Source organism: Macrobrachium rosenbergii, chromosome 13, assembly GCF_040412425.1.
Source record: "Macrobrachium rosenbergii isolate ZJJX-2024 chromosome 13, ASM4041242v1, whole genome shotgun sequence".
NCBI lineage: Eukaryota > Metazoa > Arthropoda > Malacostraca > Decapoda > Palaemonidae > Macrobrachium > Macrobrachium rosenbergii.
In genome coordinates, this window is record NC_089753.1 from 22,072,136 (window position 1) to 22,091,540 (window position 19,405).

General features: G+C 37.7%; 1 protein-coding gene across 5 annotated transcripts in view; it reads left to right on the forward strand.

The window, feature by feature from the left end:
- LOC136844994 (zinc finger and BTB domain-containing protein 14-like) overlaps window positions 1-19,405 on the forward strand; it is a 256,025-nt gene that overhangs the window by 193,377 nt on the left and 43,243 nt on the right. Inside the window, exon 6 of one of the 5 annotated variants that reach the window (XM_067114505.1) lies at window positions 10,962-14,704. The exons of 1 other annotated variant lie outside the window; for it this stretch is intronic. In XM_067114505.1, the coding sequence (XP_066970606.1) occupies window positions 10,962-11,426 (465 nt within the window). In that variant the 3' untranslated portion in view covers window positions 11,427-14,704. Of the gene's footprint in view, window positions 1-3,160; window positions 3,877-7,123; window positions 8,644-10,961; window positions 14,705-19,405 lie in introns of those variants that run through there. 3 more of the 5 variants (XM_067114542.1, XM_067114511.1, XM_067114515.1) reach the window with 3 other exon arrangements.

Consider the following 19,405-nt stretch of genomic DNA (forward strand, 5'->3'; position numbering starts at 1 on the left):
CCTCATTCAGCGCTGAAAGGGAAACTGACAGTAAGAAGGTTTGAAAGGTGTAACAGGAGGAAAACCTCAAAGCAGTTGCACTATGAAACAATTGTTAGAGGGGGTGGAAAATCAGATGGAAGAAAATGAAGTTGAACGGAGGTACAGTAAAAGGAAATGAAAAAGGTTGCAGCTAGGGGCGAAAGGGACGTTGCAAAGACCCATATGTAATGTCGATGGTACACTGATAGCACTATCCTCCCTACGGGGGAGAAGAATGAAATAGTTTTGTGTTGTATATATTTTAAAAAAATATCATGTTGTGCTTCATCCTGAGTGAGCATGACTTACCAGAATTTTGTTACATCTACTGATATGTTCTTATCTGAGCACTCATCTCTTTTTGTATGCAGAGTCTAAGTGTTATTCAACTAGTCAAGTTCTTCCTGATGCCCTCTCACCTTCTGAATAGCCTTATTCTCAGTTTAACAGACCCACATAGTCTTTTCTGCTCACCTATTTGCAAGTATCTTTTTTATTGGCCCATTCATGCCTCTTGGTTCCTGATGTCTCTAAAGTCTTGTGGTCACCTCTTTGTAATATCTAAGTCTAAAATCTACAGATATTCACACTCTGATGGTAAAAGTATTACAAAAGCTTTTTAAATGTAAATGTGTAATAATACGGGGTTGAGGGACAATTAAAGTAACATTCTACAGGAAAACATGTCTAATTTTTTTTTTCACAATTTCTTTTACGCTAAAACTGAATATAACTGTAGTCCTTGTGTGAGTTGACTTGCAGTTCTTTGTATCAAGTAAATTTTTGTATCAAGTAAGAACTTGACCTTCCCATTGGCAGGTGATGATGGATGCCAGAAATCCTGTGTGGACCAGTGAGAATGCTTCCTCAGATGACTGGCCTCAGAGATACCAATGTCCTCCAACCTCCTCAGCTGGGGCATACCAGTGCCCTCACTGTCCTTATACAGCGACAGGTGCCGAGGATTTGGAAGAACATGTCCTAGGGCATAATGATGGAAAACGCTATTTTTGTCGTTACTGCTCCTACTCAGCGACAAGAAAGGACATTCTGAATGAACACATCAACAGACATACTGGAGAGAGACCATTTTCCTGCCCTTTCTGCACATACAAGGCATCCCACAAGAACGTACTGAAGAGGCATGTTAAGACGCACACTGGAGAAAAGCCATACCCTTGCTCGCTCTGTCCTTACCGTGCTGCGTGCAAGACAAACCTCAATTCTCATATGGTTACTCATCAGAATAAACTGCAGTAATGAAAATTCAACATCTCAATCACTAAGTCATATATATTGTTTTAAAAATGTGTCACCTTTTCTTTTACCCACCTTCTGCAGAATTCAGGTAGGGAAGGTATGAAGCTCTTTCAACACTCGTAAAATTGAGATCTTTTGATAGTACTTACTGTAATGTGGAAGCAGCTTAGTAGGACCAAATATTTTATCATTTCAAGGAGGTGCATTGTCGTCATGACTTGTAACTTGGTATTTTGTTTGTAAATGATTATCATAATTAAAATTTTTACATGAGCTTTTCCATTTTCTATCTTGCACATTTTCTGCCTGAATTCCCATCTGGTCTTTGCCCTCTTTCCCAGATTCCGTGGTCCTTCCCATAAGTCTTTGTCCTGCTATTTCCACATCTACCGCTTCTCTAACTTACTTCCTCATCCCTTCTCATGACAATATCAAAATATGTCAGTATTTGTAGATATCAGATCTAACGATTCGCAGACAAAGATATTTAACTATAATAAAAAATATCAGTCATATTCTGAAAAGGATTATTGTGCTGTATCAGTGGACTTGAAAAAGCATTTTTCAGGTATGAGATGCTTAATTTATGAAGTGCTTAGGGGCAATTCATTTGTGAAGGTTCTCTCAACACCAGTTGCACAATACTTTGTCATACTTTATGATTGTAACCAAGTGTCCTATCTGTTATGCATGGGTTTTGAGTACTATGAAGGAAGCCAGTTTCTTTTATCATTAATTGTGCCTTTTTTTTTATTGAATAAAAACTTGGAATACTATGCTATATCCTTAACCTTTCTCATGACTACATAAGCCTTCTTCCAATACTTACTGTGAGTATGTATGTATATATATATATATATATATATATATATATATATATATATATATATATATATATATATATATATATATATATATATATATATATATACTGTATATATGTTTGTGTGTGTGTGTGTAAAAGTATTAGCCTTTTGACTGTAAGCAAGTTTGTAAAGATGAGATTGCTTGCACTTACCTTCCTGAGACCCATCATAGTACACCAACTATCAGGTACACAAACTGCTGCTTTGGTTATTAAAGGTGCATTGGGATTTGACAAAATGTACCTAATATGTTTGGACTCCCTTGGGAATCAAACTTTTAACCTATTGCAGAAGTAACAAGGTATTTTCTAATCTCGCAGACTCTTACTGTCTTCCACAAACCAGTCACAACTTTTTTCTTCTGGATATGCAACAATTTTTCATTCATAAGCATATCTTGAAATATGTTTTCTGTATAGATTTTGTCATCTGAAATGAACTGATATAACATGACCACACATGTATTTTCCAAAACCATTATCACTTTGTAATGCTGTAATTGGGGTAGCCTACGGTATCACACACAGTGTTGTTACCTTTCACGACATATCCTGACCCAATGTGACATAAGCATCCTACCCTAGCCAGGATTTCAGATCCTACCACCAGTTAGTCTCCCCTGAAGTGCAGCTAACTAGCAATTTTTTTGGTAAAGTTAGGGTTCCTTTACATCCTGGCAAATGCAAAAAAAATTTGGAAACAAATCGTAAAACAAGAAACTTATTTGTCTCACATCTTTTTGTAACACATTAAGCAGCTATGGTACTATGCCTTCTTATCCAAGACGACAAAAATTTTAATATTTAAAAACCAAATATTTTAATGGCATATTAAGTTATATGCTGTTAGATTTAAAGACTAACACAATTTTGTATTTAACAGGCAATTGAAAATTTTAATTTTTAATTCACAAGATATCATTGGAGGTAATTTGCTAACAAATTTTGGGATGTATAAATTGATTTTATTATTTATATAGTACAAAGAATGTAAGCTAAGCACCTCCTCTGCAGGTCAAACAGCTGACGAACAGTCACTGGGCAGACAGAAGGAGAGCAGCTGATGAAGCATCCAGCTCCGGGAAGTTGCACCAGTGCCCCCACTGTGACTATTCGACGCCCTTGATTCACAACCTGAAGAGGCACATCCTGCGGCACACTGGAGAGAAGCCCTTCACGTGTCCACACTGCTCATACAGCACCTCGCGCAAGGACCTCCTGAAGGAGCACATCACCACCCACAGTGTGGACATGCCCTTCACATGTCCCTACTGCTCTTTTCGCTCTTCTCATCAGTACATATTAGAGAGACATATCCGTATACACACGGGAGAGAAACCGTATGCCTGCTCGTACTGCTCCTACCGTGCGGAAAACAAGGCTGTCCTGAATGGCCACATCCTGATTCACAAACCAAAGACAGGCACTCAGTGAGGTAAAAAAGACAGCACTCAGTGAGGTAAAGAGTGGTACATACTACAGTATATTGATTCATTTAGGTAATGTTGAGTTTCAAAAACTTGGATATTTTCATGTAATTAATAGGCCAGGTAGCTCAATAGCTCAAATACTTTTGTAAAGTTGATGTCTTTATTTACATAGAATAATCATGTCACAGCATAAGGTGACTAGTAATGATTAGCTTTAGCCACATTCTTTCCCTGTTGGAGAATTAAATTGTGTAACTGTGGTGTGTAGATGTGCAAAATAAATAAATTTCCTTTTGTTCACCTGTTGCTTCTCTATTCCTTGTCCTACCGCTGTTGCTCTTTGCCCTAAATGCAGTAAATGTATAAAACAGAAGAGGATGACTCAAGATCTGCGAGGTAAGTGACAAAGTTTATTTCTGTGCGTGACTGATTACGTTCTCTCTTCCTGGCATGCAATAGTTATTAGCTGTGAGGAGCAAGAGCTTGCTTTGTTCATATTTCCAGTTTTATTTCTTTTTTCACTGCATAATCAGTGTTGACAGTCCGTGTTGATTTTACATAAGTTTTCTGGCCATGTCATGTACTGTACGTCTTGTGAACTTACTCCAATTGTCCAGTAATTCATTTTAAAATAATTAATTTTTCATGACAAGGTCACATGTCATTTCTAAAACACTCGGGTTTCTTTTCTGGATTAAACTCAAATAAGAGCCTCTGTAGAATGATTGTAACATATGCATTTATGTTGTTCACTAGCTTGCTTTAATATACTGTACTAAACTTTCATTTGACACTGCTTCAGTTTGTCTGAACACTTTGGCTCTTCATATAAACTGTACTTAAAATTTGCACAAAGAAATCTGCATACATTTGTATTTTTATTTGTTCAAACATAAAACACTGAGTGTTTCACTAAAAGTAAATCTCTAGTACGCTTATTAGTAAAATAATAATGGATTCTTAAAAGAATGCATGGTTTATTAGTAAATCAATAACTGATTCTCAAAAGAATGAAGATTATTTCAAATAAAGTATGAATGTTTTCTTTCATAATTCAAATCCTCTTCAACCCTGCTATTCCTCTGTAACACAGTTCTTTGAGAACACCCCTGAGTTTAATCAAATCTCTACTTTCTTTGGCAGGTTGCAGAAGCAGATCCTTGGAATCAAGAGGGGGACAATGGATTAACATCCAGTTCAGTAGGCCTTTCCAAATGCTTCCAGTGTGGTCTTCTCTGTGAAGATGAGCAAGAATTTAGGGAACATGTGGCACATCACCCAGAGGTTCAAAGTTCAGGACATTCAGTTCTGGCTTCAGAAGAGATGTGTAAGAGAGATGTCAGACCTGGAGAAATAGAGAGAAGATCTGATGAGAAATTCAAGTGTCCCTTCTGTCCTCTGACTACTGCTAGTAAAAACCTGTTAAGGAGACACATCAGAAGACATGTTGCACTGCCCTTTGCCTGCACAGACTGTGCTTTCCGTGCACCAGATGCAATAACCCTCAGATCGCATACAGACATTCACAAGAAAGAACAGTAGTGTTTTGTTAATTATGTTTTAAGTCAGTTGAAAACTATCATTACTGTACTGTTGTATTCAATTACCTTGTATGTTACTTTTATTAAGTTTACTAAAAAAATAGTGATTACTGGTGTTATGACTTAGTCCACCTGTTTGTTTTTCAGTGTTTGAGTGGTCCATTTATTTGTGTGCACTTTTTGGTATCCATAACTTAATACTGTAACTAAATGTGTATTGTGTAAGGTAAATCACTAAGATACCTGTATAACAATGAACTGAACTTCATTGTATGTAGAAGTGTAAAGACAGTTCTCCCCACATAGACCATATTTACTTACAACCGTCAATCAAAAGAATTATACTGCACTTCCATTTCACACCAGTAATTACCTTGTGTTTGTGTGAGTGAAAACTCAGACACTGCATTTTGCAAAACTATATGGAAAGCAGTCAGATGATAAACTTTCTCTACATAAATGGTGATATTTTTAAGCCATGTTGTAGACTACTGGACACTCAGAGTGCATGTTTATCAGGTAACACTCGTCCAAATGGTATCCTTTTTGTTTTAAACATCCCCAAATCATTTTTTAACCCCATAGATAGGTTAGGTCACGTTTAGTAAGGCCTTTCATAGAACAGCAGTTAAAGGAATGAATGTCTTGGTATTGGGGCTTGTGACACTGGTATTCCAACATGAATGTGGCTGTTAATGCTCCGCAAAACAAATACCTCACACTGAGTTTTGGGGCACAAGAACAGAAGGCTATGTGGAAGATGTCTATTGAAATAGGGCTTGTGGAAGATGGCCCAAGAGAATACCCACTGACAATGGTCTAAAGTAGCAAGGGTAAAAAGATATAAGATCCTAGAAAGCTCCTGACCTTCAAACAGGAGAAAGCTCCTGACCTCCATACAGGAGAACAATGACCTAAAAATTCTACAAAAAACATCAGAGGAAAGTGGCATTGATACCATCATCTTTGTACAGCTATGAATCCTTGCAAGCAATACTGTACCTATTCTAGTCTATATTTGACAATAAATGTTTTAAGTACCATGAAAAAGAAAGCCTGGAGTCTAAAGTAACACCAAGTACGACACTGTCACACATTCTGAATGGTTAAGTTCAGCCTCATGCTTTGCTGACTACACCACTTCCTAATCAGTTCTAGGTCTAAAGGTAGCTGCATCTTTATTTTGCTTTTTGAAGGAGCAAATTATCTGCATACTACAGTACTATATTTCCTTCTTGTCAGTATATTAAAAACCACATCACTAGCAGACTAGAAACAACCAAGGTCCCAGATCACTGCCCTTAAGAACACCAGAGAAGATAGGTCTAAGATCAATAAAAACACTAACAATAACTCTCAGTTGCAGGTTTCTTAAAAACTGTAAATCACATCAAGCATGTAGTCTCTAAAACCAAAGTTCAGGCATTTTTATCAAGGAACCTGTTAAAGGTAACCATAAAATTACTTTGAATTACTCTGGATTCATGAATAAGGTTATTGAGGATGTAAACAGTGAGATTTAATGAGTGCATTTTTGGTCAAGTCCAAGGCATGAAGAGTCACATTGATTTACTAATAATATACATAAGTTGCCGGGTGTCCAAGTGAATTTTTTTTTTAAATATAGTTTGCTTATTTTTTTACCTTGTACTTATTGATAGAACCCTGTATACAGTACATCAAAATGTTAAATACTTTATATAAATACAAATATAATGCAAGACAGAAAGAGATGAAATATATGTGACAAATTATGCTTATGTAAAAATATAAAAAAACTGATAAAAGTAAATGTTGAAATTATGAATCCTCTACATATAAATATTCCTAAAAATTACACAACATAGTCTTACTTCCCAGGCAATTGTGAATTAAGAAACTGAAGTATTGTGTTTCAATGGTACAGGTAAATTTTGATGTCACAAAGGGAAGACATGAAAAAATGTAAGATAATCGTTTGAGGTAAACTGAGATGCAGTATATCTAAAATCTGACGTCTTCGGCAGGTTGAGGAGGGCAGTTATCAGTGGGCTGATGGAGGAATACCTTCAGGAAGTGAGTGGTCAGACATCAGCCAGCCTCCAGACAGAAATCAACTAACACAAAGGAACTTTATTGCTGAAGATAGCAGGGATTGCCAAGTGGCTTCAAATACCCTTGCAAACGACAAGCGCTTTTCCTGCAGCTACTGTTCCTTCAAGACATCGAGGAAGGCCAGCCTGGAAGAGCATGTTAACATTCACATGGGGGTGAAGCCCTTTTCCTGTTCCTACTGCTCTTATAGCGCCTCTCACAAGAATGTTTTGAGGGCACACCTCCGCACCCACTCAAAAGAGAAGCCCTTTGCATGTCCCTACTGCGATCATCGCACAAAAACCAAAAGCAACCTCAATTCCCACATGATTACGCACTGGTCTAAGGACGGCTGTCCATAGCAGTGAAGTAAAGTCAGCCTTTAATTGACCCATATTTATTTGTAGTGAATGACCAAATGGCTACATGAAAATTAGAGTCAGCCTTACAGTAATTGACCCATATTTATTTGTAGTGAATGACTGAATGGCTCCATGAAGATTACCACTCCTGACTTGTGTGCAGCTTGGTCACACCAGCAGGATCAAATGGTTGTTTTTGTCCTCTTCCAAACCAACTAGTTTTACAATGAGGTCCTCAGCATTCACATCTAGGCAAGCTCTATAGCAGGCCATTATAACTGAAGAATAACATACATATACTGTATCACAAATTCTGCTCTGGGTATGTTCCTAATTGTAAGTATTAAGTAGCAAGGCGGTGCAAAGTTATATGATTCTTAAACTTCCTTTATTAATTCCCCTGAGTGCTCCAATCTCAGCTCTGACAAGTTGGTGTATTTCAAAAAGGTAATGCTACTGTGTACTAACAACCAAAGGTTGCCTTATTTCATAAACTCTTGCTGGAGCAGCTTATTAATAATCTCCTGCTTTGTGTATCTGGTGCATAAGCATGCAGGAACTTGCTTCTAAGTTTTGTATATTTTCATCTCTTGTCTCAGTGCCCAGGCCTATGTGAAATAAATTTAGCCTGTTTTAAAAGGAAGCATCGCAATTCCTTCATAGTTCTTTGTAGATGCCACATAAGCAGAATCTTCTGGTTTTTTAACTGAATTCACATATTTTTTTTTAATAAGGGATGTATGAACTGGGAAGACTTTGATTAAGACTAAGTTAATCTAATATAAATATTGTAACAAAATATTTTAACAATCACTTGTTATTACTGGTAGCTACATTATACATATATGCCTTGCAATGTATTTCCATTTCCTTTCATACTGTATAAGTTTGTGGGCTTTAAATAGCTACGGTTATATCATGTTCTCATAGTAGGATAACATATTTACTGAAAAAGGATTAAAGAAAAATACTGTTCAGAAAAATGACTGAAGGTCATAGTTTATTTCTTACCTACCTGTTTTCAGTCTGAATAAGTTAGAAAGTTAGAGGAAAAGAACTGTTACAGAAGTGCAATAAAATTTAAAATTGTTTGTTTTTAGTTTCTTCCTCGTCCTCCTACTATTAATGTTATTATTAAACATATGTCTTGCAGCACCAACATTGATCTTGTACAGAATCATTTGTGTTTGCCAGATACCAGGTACTTTATTATATTTTTCTTCAGATGGGAAGGGTTGATAATATCTAAATGACATCTATGGCACATACTTTCTGAAAGTGTCCAGATATTTTCCACAAATACCGGCCCATTTTCTAGCAGAGAAAAGGTACTGTAAAATGAATGAAATTAATGGGAAACACAATACAGGTACTGCTTTTTATATAAGACGTTTAAATCTAAGGAAATGTGTAAGCAACTGCTGTGATTGGTAATTTTTTTTTTCGTATTGTTAACTGGTCAGGCTATCGCATGAAAAGTTAGGAAGGATGGGGAGTGTGCCACCTGTTGTTGTAAATTGAGTTGGTCTTAGATCGGAACGGTCTCTTGCTTGTGGAGTAGTGCATAACATAACACTTCCACCTGTCTGGTGGTCACATAGATGTCTCTCTTAGGGGAGGGAGAAAGTGGGGGTTGCAGGGCTCCTGCCAGCTGGTTTGGCAACAGGTCCCCTCTGCAAGGTTGTGGGGAGGATGCGAGGTGATGGACGCTGTTGCAGGATGCAGTGGGCTTCCGTAAATTGATGGCATTGATGGTCAGGTGCAAAGTCAATTGTCGTTGTGGCATTCATTATCTTCTGGTAGGTTAGGGTGCCACTGTGGGTGTGTCTTTTATGCCTATCTGTAAATCCATCCTGTAGGTGGCACTAAGGATGTTCAGAAAGATGAGTAGAAATAATCCCAATGTAGGAATGGGGCATCCCACTTCAGGGCTTGAGAATTTATTGATAACATTATATGCCCCTGAGTCCTAAGTAAGGGAAGCAAGGTTGTTCCATAGGAGGTGATTGGCAGATCTACAGTTTCTATAGGAAATAATTAGCTTTACGCAACTGGTAGGGTTTGCGGAGGCAATATTCTCATCCATGGCATATCTAAGGGTTCTCAGTTTTGTCATCATACCATTGCTTTATCTTAGTTTTAGTAATTACCTAATAAGTAAACTTACTTGAGTATCCATTATTAATGAGATGATTACTTTGTCTAAAAATTTAGGTTGTGAATCATGTACCCAGTTGTTAGTTGACTGTTCTGAGTCACAACTGGGATGAAGAGAGTCAAAGACAACAGACATGAGCCTTTAGTAATAAATAATTCTCTCTCTCTCTCTCTCTCTCTCTCTCTCTCTCTCTCTCTCTCTCTCTCTCTCTCTCTCTCTCTCTCTCTCTCTCACATAGCATAGCCAGTATGGGAGATGTAACCTTACCTACTTATGTTTTGATAGTGGTACCATACTTATATAGTCATTCCTTATTTACTCAGACTAGAAAATAATTTTGGCTCTGCAATCTGGAAACTGCTTAAATTTAATTTAGTTTTTCTTCTAGTGCTTCATTTGCTGATGTTCATAAAATGCAAACTTGGTACTTTGCCAAATGAACATGTCATCACGAGCATGAACCAAAAATAATCCTGGTTTCACTCATGTTATCCGAGAATATTTTCCATTGCTGTGTGTATAACATAACATAACATAACATAACTGAGTAGGGCAAGCACAAGAATTTAAGCAGAAATAGTGTATTGACCAGCATGTAAATTAACTTGAAGAAAGTGTTTTTTCACATCGTACAGTTATTTTCTCTCTCTCTCTCTCTCTCTCTCTCTCTCTCTCATGATGACAAATGCATACATACATACATACTCGTCACAGTAATTGTATGGTAACCATAAACTTGTAACTTCCACTAACTCGTGTCTTCATCATTGAAAACATAACAGTTGAGTAATGACAGAAATTTATTGTTTGTCTGTTAACGTTGGAGCTAATGGTAGATATCTGCGTCTAATGTCACTGAATTTGATCGTGATTGGCAGGAGCTCATGCTATTCACCACCCACCAGAGGTTACAATTCAAACACTTTGACCAATCAGAAACAAGATAGAAACTTTTAATGTTTTCGGTTAATTGGCCTCGGATATTTACTGCCAGATCTAAGGAGATAAAAACAAACCAAACTGGTGTATTCAGAAGGTGCATCGAAATACTGAGATTTCAAGGCAACAATGTGAAAACAAATATCACCTCAGGTTTTAATCAGGAGAAAGTTGGTTTTACATTTAGCACATTACTGAACATTACATGTACAGCTGATATCTATTTATCACTGTTTGGCTTGCCCTCCATCCACCCCTCTCCCCCCCTCCACCCTTGTGAAACAAGTGAATAAGATGAGCCTTCCTCAACAGATGGTGGGCAGCATCGCGGCCTGGATGCGAGACAACGCAGGAGATGCAAGAGATGCCCCAGGAGAAGCTCGAGTCCATGCAACCTCTTCAGGCAAAATCCACCAGTGCCCTACGTGCACCTTCTCCACGACAGACCTCAGTGACTACCGGAGGCACGTCTTCAAACATGCCGGGAAGACTCCCTACCAGTGCCACTACTGCTCCTACTGTGCCGTGACACCCAGCATGCTGAAGCAGCACTTGAGGAAGCACACGGGAGAGAAGCCCTTCGCCTGTAACTACTGCCCCTACACTGCCTCCCACAGGAACAACCTGAAGGACCACATCCGCAAACACACGGGGGAGAGGCCCTACGCCTGCCCCCACTGCAGCTTCCGGTCGGCCCAGAGGTCAAATTTGAACACTCACATTCAGAAGATGCACAGGAGGACGGCATTGACCTCTGGCAGTCACCAGCCAAAATGATTTGTTAGATAGTTTTGTGATGCTTTTTTTCTCTGTCTACTCATCATCTTCCTTTTTTTCAATTTTACTGTTTGGTTTTTGTTTTCACCAGTATGATGTTTTCGTTCTCACCAATTTACGATGTACGTTTTTCGTTAAAAATAGGCTGATGGTTAGATACATAGAATAAAATCAAATAAATAAGGGATCACGGAAAATACCGAGTTGGAATTACCCTTCCCTCCAATGATATGAGAAAAATGTTGCGTGAATGTACGATGTGTACATACTGTACATGAGATTAAATTTCTGTGAGCTATGGTTGGTATATATATTTGGAGTTCATGCTCAACTTCAAAGGTTTGTTTTGCACCCATCAATCAAAAACAAAGACATATTTCGAAAACTAGTGCTATGTCTGAAATAATTATTTTGTGTTTTTTAGCAAAACTGAGACTTCAGTTTGTTTTACATTTAGTATTACAATTAAACAGTAAGGTTTTCTTGGATGATCCCATAAATGAAGACTTAAATCCACGAGAACTTTTAAAAATTTTTATCAATCACAAATATAATCATCTTCAAAATAAAGGACAGTTTCAACCCTCAATATATTTAGGCTACCCTCCTGTGGGACTGAATTATCTATTTTTACGTAGAGAAGTTAGTTAAAAGTGTCTACGGACCCCACGCGGTTTCCTCCTTTTGTTTGCTTTGTGACGCGTTCCTGATCAACAGTTGAAATTTGTTTGTTCTAAACATTTCAAAGTCTTGAGGATGTAGCATGTAGAGGAAGTTGAAAGTAGAACAGCGCTGGTGTTTCCTAATAAAGGCTTGTTATATCACGAACATCTGGTTTTATTCCCCTTCTGTTTACTAATTGTCAAAAGGTACCCTTTAAAAGAGGAATCTCTGAGGGTAAGATTCTACTTTAAATACTCAGTATTTATTTAATCATGTTTCACATACAAAACTCTGTAAGCAACAAGAGGAACAATAAATGTTAAAAGGGCCTTTACTTTTAATGAAGAGTTTTTTTTATCTTTTAAGAGGTATCCAACAAAAACCACATTTAATATGAAAGAATTTGTGACCATACAAAAAGATATTTTAAAAACTGTCTGTTGATGACACCTTATGTTCAGAATTTCTTTCGCGTACGATTTTTTTTACTCCATTAAACATTTTTGTGCCGTTTGGTTTTCACCTGAATCTATAACTTCTATAACCGCTCAGTTGTCTTGTAGAGGGAATACTGTACAATATGCACCTGAGATAGCAATCTACAACAAAAACTGCAATGGAACTTTCCATAAAATCTTAAGTTTTCCTGCCTAGGTCTGACATTGAGAACTGATGTTGTACATAATTGGATTGATTCATATCTGTAAAAAACTGTCTTTCCAAGAACGGTAGTCACCGACGCCTCATTTTGTTGCTGTTGCATTAAGGATAAATGAATACTGTAAAGACTATTCAACTATTTAGTAGGGCAAGTATCTGCAAGAACCAATATAATTTAGGTCCGATATCAACCTTTTAGACTGGAGTAACTAGTCATCAACCACCTGAAACGGTGGATGCCCTAAAGTGCTCCTGTAGACAGAAAATCTAGTGATAAAAGGAATGTCCACAATTGCTCCTGCAATCACACACTCTGTTATACATCATTTTGAGGAATATGTCTATTCTTATTACATATTTTGGCTGACTTGGTTTCTACAGAAGTTTGTAGAAACTGGGACAAAGAATTACCCAAATGTTTGATTTTTTCATAAAACAGTACTGTATAAGGGTGCTATTGCATGATTTTACCCAATTTCTTTGGGGGGAGTGGGGTTATTTTTCAGTGCAATTAATCAATTTATTTCATAGTGGGGCTATTTTTCAGTGCAGTTAATTAATTTATTTAATTCACATCTAAGGAAAATCTATTAAGTTTCTTAAAGAACACATGAATTGATGACTACAATAAATAATTACTTACATTTCCAACTCACTTAATTCCACTCTCCCCAACAACAAAATCCATTGAATTCTGTGTAAGCACTCACGCAATGTTAACTCAAAAAATAGACCAGTACTTAAGAAGGCCCACCCTCTCCAACAGGTGACGAAGTCGGGCTGGCCAAGGGAAGGAAAGAAAAGGAAGGGCGCTTACACGGGCAAGACCCACAGTTGCACCTACTGCGACTACGTCACCAACAAGACCACGAACCTCATGCGGCACATCCACACCCACACGGGAGAGAAGCCTTTCGCGTGTCCCTACTGCCCCTTCAGAGCCACCCAGGAGAACAACATCAAGTCGCACATACGCACGCACACGGGAGAGAAGCCCTACGCATGCAATCGCTGCCCCTACAGGTCGTCACACAAGTCTAGTTTGCATCACCACATGATCAGTCATCAGCTGGATCCCAAGTCTTAGGCTGGGATCCCTTTCAAGGGTATTTTTGAGGGGTGTACAAAGGGAGGTGGTTTTGGAACGTGCATAAATATGTTTTGGAATGCGTATTAATATGTTTTGGAGCCTGTATACATTTTTTTTTGGAACATGTATAAATATGTTTTTGTTTCAAGGACGCTCTGCCTCAAGAAGACGAAAGCATATCTGAATATCACAGAATGATTTTGGGCTCTTTGGGAGTAGACTAGTTCAAGGCAGTGTCTTATCATATATTTCTACCTTTTTTAAAGCTTAAAATAAATAATATTACTTGTATTCAAGCCCATATATCATCATTTTCACCTTCTTAAAATTCACTTGTGTAAAATGTCTATTTATGTTTCATTTTATTAAAATGAAAACTTTTTTCACTTTTAACATTCATCCAGGTTATGTGGCGCCAGGATTCGGTACATTTCCAAAACTATTTCAGTTATCTTTATTTTACAACTAATTTTTGATATTTGATGCATATAAAAAGTCTTGTCCCAAACACAGCTTTGTTACCAAGTCTTTTTTTTCAAAGTTATTACTAATTTATCTGAGCCTTATAGATTATGAATAACTGGTTTCATGAAGATACTCTGATTTTGGTGAGAGGAAAGTAACTATGAATCCGTAAACACTGTTTTATTCATTTTTATTCTAATTTAGACTTCTGGTTTGTAATTTTAGCAGTTGATTGTAAGCATATGTACTTTTACTTTACGTAAAAGAAAGTATACCTTGATCATTTCATATGTTCATATGTTAGTGCGAAAAAGAATATATGTTAGTGTGAAAAAGAATATAATCTTGATGTAGAAAATACAATGTTTATTTCTCTTTTTAATTATATTATTATCTGCTGCATTTTGTTTGTTTTTGCATTTTAGACTTCCAAGTTGAAAACACTGTAGAAATGTCTTGTATGCAATGCAATAGCCACAAGGACCCTTGAACTTCTCCATTAACCTGTATTTCTTGGATCTGAAAGCCCAGAAATCCAAGGAACCGAATGGAGAAATCTTCCTACCTAGGTTGGATTTAAATCCATACTGGCTAGAAGACCTAGGTCTGTATTAACACACCAGCCAACCAAGGAAATGTAACATTTACAAGATGAGTTACTTTGGAAATTACTTTAACTACAGTAACATTGAAGTGGAGATGGTTATCTCTGAAATAACCTACCAGCTAGCAGAAACATACACAAAGGAAAGAGACTTAATTGGCAAAATTTAAGTACGCTGGACATGTTGTAAGTAACCTTCGTTAGTTTATGGAGTTTCTGCTTAAAAATGCAAGGGGAAACAGCTGTTTGCGTAGAATGTTGTGCCTGAACAAAGGGATATTTCTGGCCTTGATATACTATTCAGGAATAACATTGTTGGAGCATTTGTATGGGAAAGAAGTTGTCTCCTGAAAATAAACAAATAATCAGGTATGATTTATTCTTGATGCCGAATTAGGCACCATCACAACAATATAAAAAGGAGTGAAACAAAGCAAGTACAAAAGTGCATTAGCGGTATCTTTCAGGTAACTTAATGTGCAATCAAATTTGGCGTATGCTTTTATAAATGCAAACTTTCTAAGCTTAAATTGTATATATAAAAAGTCTTGTGAATGAGCCATATATTAAGCCAACCCTCCCCAACAGGTGATGAAGCCGAGGTGGACAGGAGCCCCAGAGCCCAGGAAGAGCAGCGGCCACGCAGGGGGCAAGATGCACAAGTGTGCCTACTGCGACTACGTTACCAACAAGACCACCAACCTGATGAGACATGTCCACACGCACACGGGGGAGAGGCCGTTCGCGTGTCCCTACTGCCCCTTCAGGGCCACTCAAGAGATCAACATCAAGTCGCACATACGAACGCACACGGGGGAGAAGCCGTATGCCTGTTCTCACTGCTCCTACAGGTGTTCGCAGAAGTCCAATCTCAACAGTCACCTGCTGACCCACCAGCCAAAGCAGAACTTTTAAAGGTGTAACTACAATCAGTCTTTGGAAAAGTTTTAAGCTAGAAGTATGTTGGGATTACTGTTCACTGCCTGCTTTTGTTCTCAAGAAACAACTACCAAGATGCCACTGAGTTTGATAGAATAGAATAGAATAGAATAGAAAGTGCAATTTAGGCCAAAGGCCAAGCTCTGGGACCTATGAGGTCATTCAGCACTTAAAGGAAAATTGAGAGTAAAAAGTTATAAAGGTGCAACAGGAGGAAAACTTCGCAGTTGCAATGAAACAAGTGTTAGTAGAGGGTGGAAAGTAAGATGGAAGAAAGAATATGAATGGAGGTACAATAAGGGGAATGAAAGGGGTTGCAACTTGGGCCGCGGGGATGCTGCAAAGAACCTTAAGTAATGCCTACAGTGCACCGTGCATGAGGTGCACTGACAGCACTGCCACCCTACAGGAACTGCGTTCAATAGGATACTTCTAAAGTATAATAATTGTTTATTGTTCTCCGACACAGAAGAAGACTAAGAACAAATTATATTTAGCCCGGTCAGATTTAGGTGGGAAATACACTTGAGGTACAGAATACAAATAGTGATAAAATTGTCCATAACTGTTAAGATAGTAGTGCATATGGGCTGCTCTAGAAGAAAGAGCCTGTGCCAGCACATGGCTGGCTCAATCTGAAAACAACAAAAAGGGAAATTTCCATTTTAAAAATTCACATGGAAAGACTCCATTACTTATTAAGCCTTATCGCGTAATTGTCACTACGACAACAGTATGTTTTGTTCATATTTAAAATTAAGATGTAGTATATTTTGAGAAAATCACTGATCACTTGATTTTAAGAACTCGGGGAAAGATATGATTCTGGAAAGGTGGAAAATTTACTTAAGAACGCGATCCTGGAATGGAAGAAAATGCTCTTATGAGTATAATTCTGGAAAGGAAGCAGATTCCTTTTAGAAGAATGGGATGCTGGAAATTTGATTCTCATGAAAGAAAAACGAACAAATAATCACTTAGATTTTAGAGTTTGGTTTATATGTCAAGACTAATGATATCTGAATGAGGAACTCCACAGCATGTCTGTAAATGTAGATGAACACTATCTACTATTTACTCTTTTTTCTTGGTCGAAATGGAACGTCTATGGATGTATATAAGTTGGAGCATTTTAGTGAATAAATATTCTTCTCGTTAATGTGTTTCATTATCTTTTGCTTCTGCGAAACAATGCCACATTATTTTCTGAAAACATTAACTAGGTGCTTTTGTAATATACTAGTTACTGAAGCCATTTTGCCTCTTCAGTAATGTTTCTGAATTGTTGATATACGAGATATGGGGTTAAGGTGCTCCCCCTTATTGACATATAAATGAATTAGAGGAAGTCACTGTTAATTTTGTGATCTATCGTTTTGCGTCCATTTTTCAGTCATATCTCTGCTTTCTTTTCTGACTTCAACCTACTAAATTGCTAGGTGATGCTTGCTTTAATTTGGTTTCAAAATACCGTGGGTAGTGCACTTCAGTTCTTGTTTTTGCTTTGGATAACAAATATGATATTAGATAATTCCAAGATGTCATGTGTATGACGAAAGTGCATTGCATCATTTTAGCAACAAACAAACTTTTTCAGCTTATCAAAACCATATTAATTCACCATTTATGCCCACCATTACCATTGGTCTTATTTGCTGTTGGGTGCTAAACAAAAGCTGAAACATATATTGACGTGCACTTCGTTTTACATAGGAAACATATTTTGTGTATGAAACTGACACTTACTCTGCGAAATATATGTTCTAATGGCAGGTGCCATTTCCTGTACATCATTTCGTATTCTTTGAGTTTTGTTCAACTTGTCCTTCAGTTGATGTGAAGAGGCCTTGCTTGTATCCATTATTAATAACTCCAGTGACCATTCCTGTTTATGGTGTGTTTGTGGAACTTGATCACCTCAGCAGAAACGAATAATTGTTACTGTCCTTCTGTTAACCAAAGACCACCACACAGAGGCACTTAGGAAGTACACCTAGACAAGCTCTGCGGTGAAAGGTAGTTCCTGTGGGCTATGCAGGCCCCTTCAGGTGGGGCCACTATCATTTAGTTGTGCTGACAGAAATAATCCCTTTAAATTTGAAGTAGTGCGTCAGACATTCTTCAGTTTTTACATTGTCAGCTTGTCACTTTGCACCTAATTATCAGCCTGTTGCTTCGCATGTGGTGGTTACCTTTCCCTCTTATACAATCTCAGTTCCCCTCAGTAACTGCTTGACTTGAAATTTCCAGGACTTTTTCTATTTTCGGGGTGGGGCAGGGTTGAGTTAAAAAAGCTTTCAGGACTGAATTTTGGACAAATAAGAATAACAAATTCCAATAACAGATCTGGAGTCATTTTGAATCTATACATAAAAAAGCTGTGTCTTTTATTCTGTGTTGTAATAACTGATCACTTCCATACATATTTTTATGAAATGTTAATGCCGATATATCTGTTATTTATGATAATAATGATAATTATAGTTGAAAAAATAACAGCAGTAATATTGTTTTAAAATGTGTTAAAAGGTATGAGAATATTTTACTTACTGTAGTCTCTATGTGTTTCTAATATCAACAAGACAGTGCTATGTAGGTGAGAAAATAACTTGTTACCTCAAGTCTGTTGAGTGAGACGATCACTATCTTCCAGGTGACAGCGATGCCTCCCGAAGACCCTTGCTATGGAAGACACCAGTCGTCCTTATACAACCCGGAGATCCCCACTTCCAGAACGGACCTTGCTGGACCGACCCCTGAGGGCACTTCTCAAAAGGACACTGGGCTTAGCTGCCCCTGGTGCCCCTACCAGGCCAGGTTCAGGAGCAAACTCATCAGGCATATGCGGACTCACACGGGGGAGAAGCCCTTCGCCTGTCCATATTGTCCCTTCAGGGCAAACCAGGAGATCCACATCAAGACTCACCTGCGCACGCACACGGGCGAGAGGCCTTACAAATGCAAGCTGTGCCCCTTCTGGGCATCCCACAGACACCACCTGACGAAGCACGTGCTGTGTCAGCATCCGGGACATTAGATCTGGGTTGAATCTTTGTGTTTGTTTAGACACTGCTCCATTTTTCTTCTGTGGTGTCACTTTGAGGGATACATCTTGATGACTCTGTACTGAGGGAAACATCTTGATGCTGAAAATTACATTTACACACATAAGTATACCTGAAGATGTTCGTATGTTAATTAAACTAAATATATTCAGTGTGTGTGTGGCTGGTGTTTTCATACCCTTCGTTTCATAGTTTATGTTACTCTTTTACAGTGATCCACTACACACAGTTCACTGAACAATAATTCTGTGCTTAAAACATTATGGCTACACTGGTTTAGTCACTAGCCACGATATTTATATTTTACGATAAGAAAATTAATCTACATCAATAAACTTACAAAAATGTATCACTTAAAAGTAATGATAGATAAAAAATATATTTTTTTAGCATCTATGTTGACTCTGTGACCAGCATGTTATTCTAAAGGCATTTTCCGTAAGGGAGGTCTTTGTTGCGTCAAGTTTACTTCTCTCTACGAGTTCTTCATTTA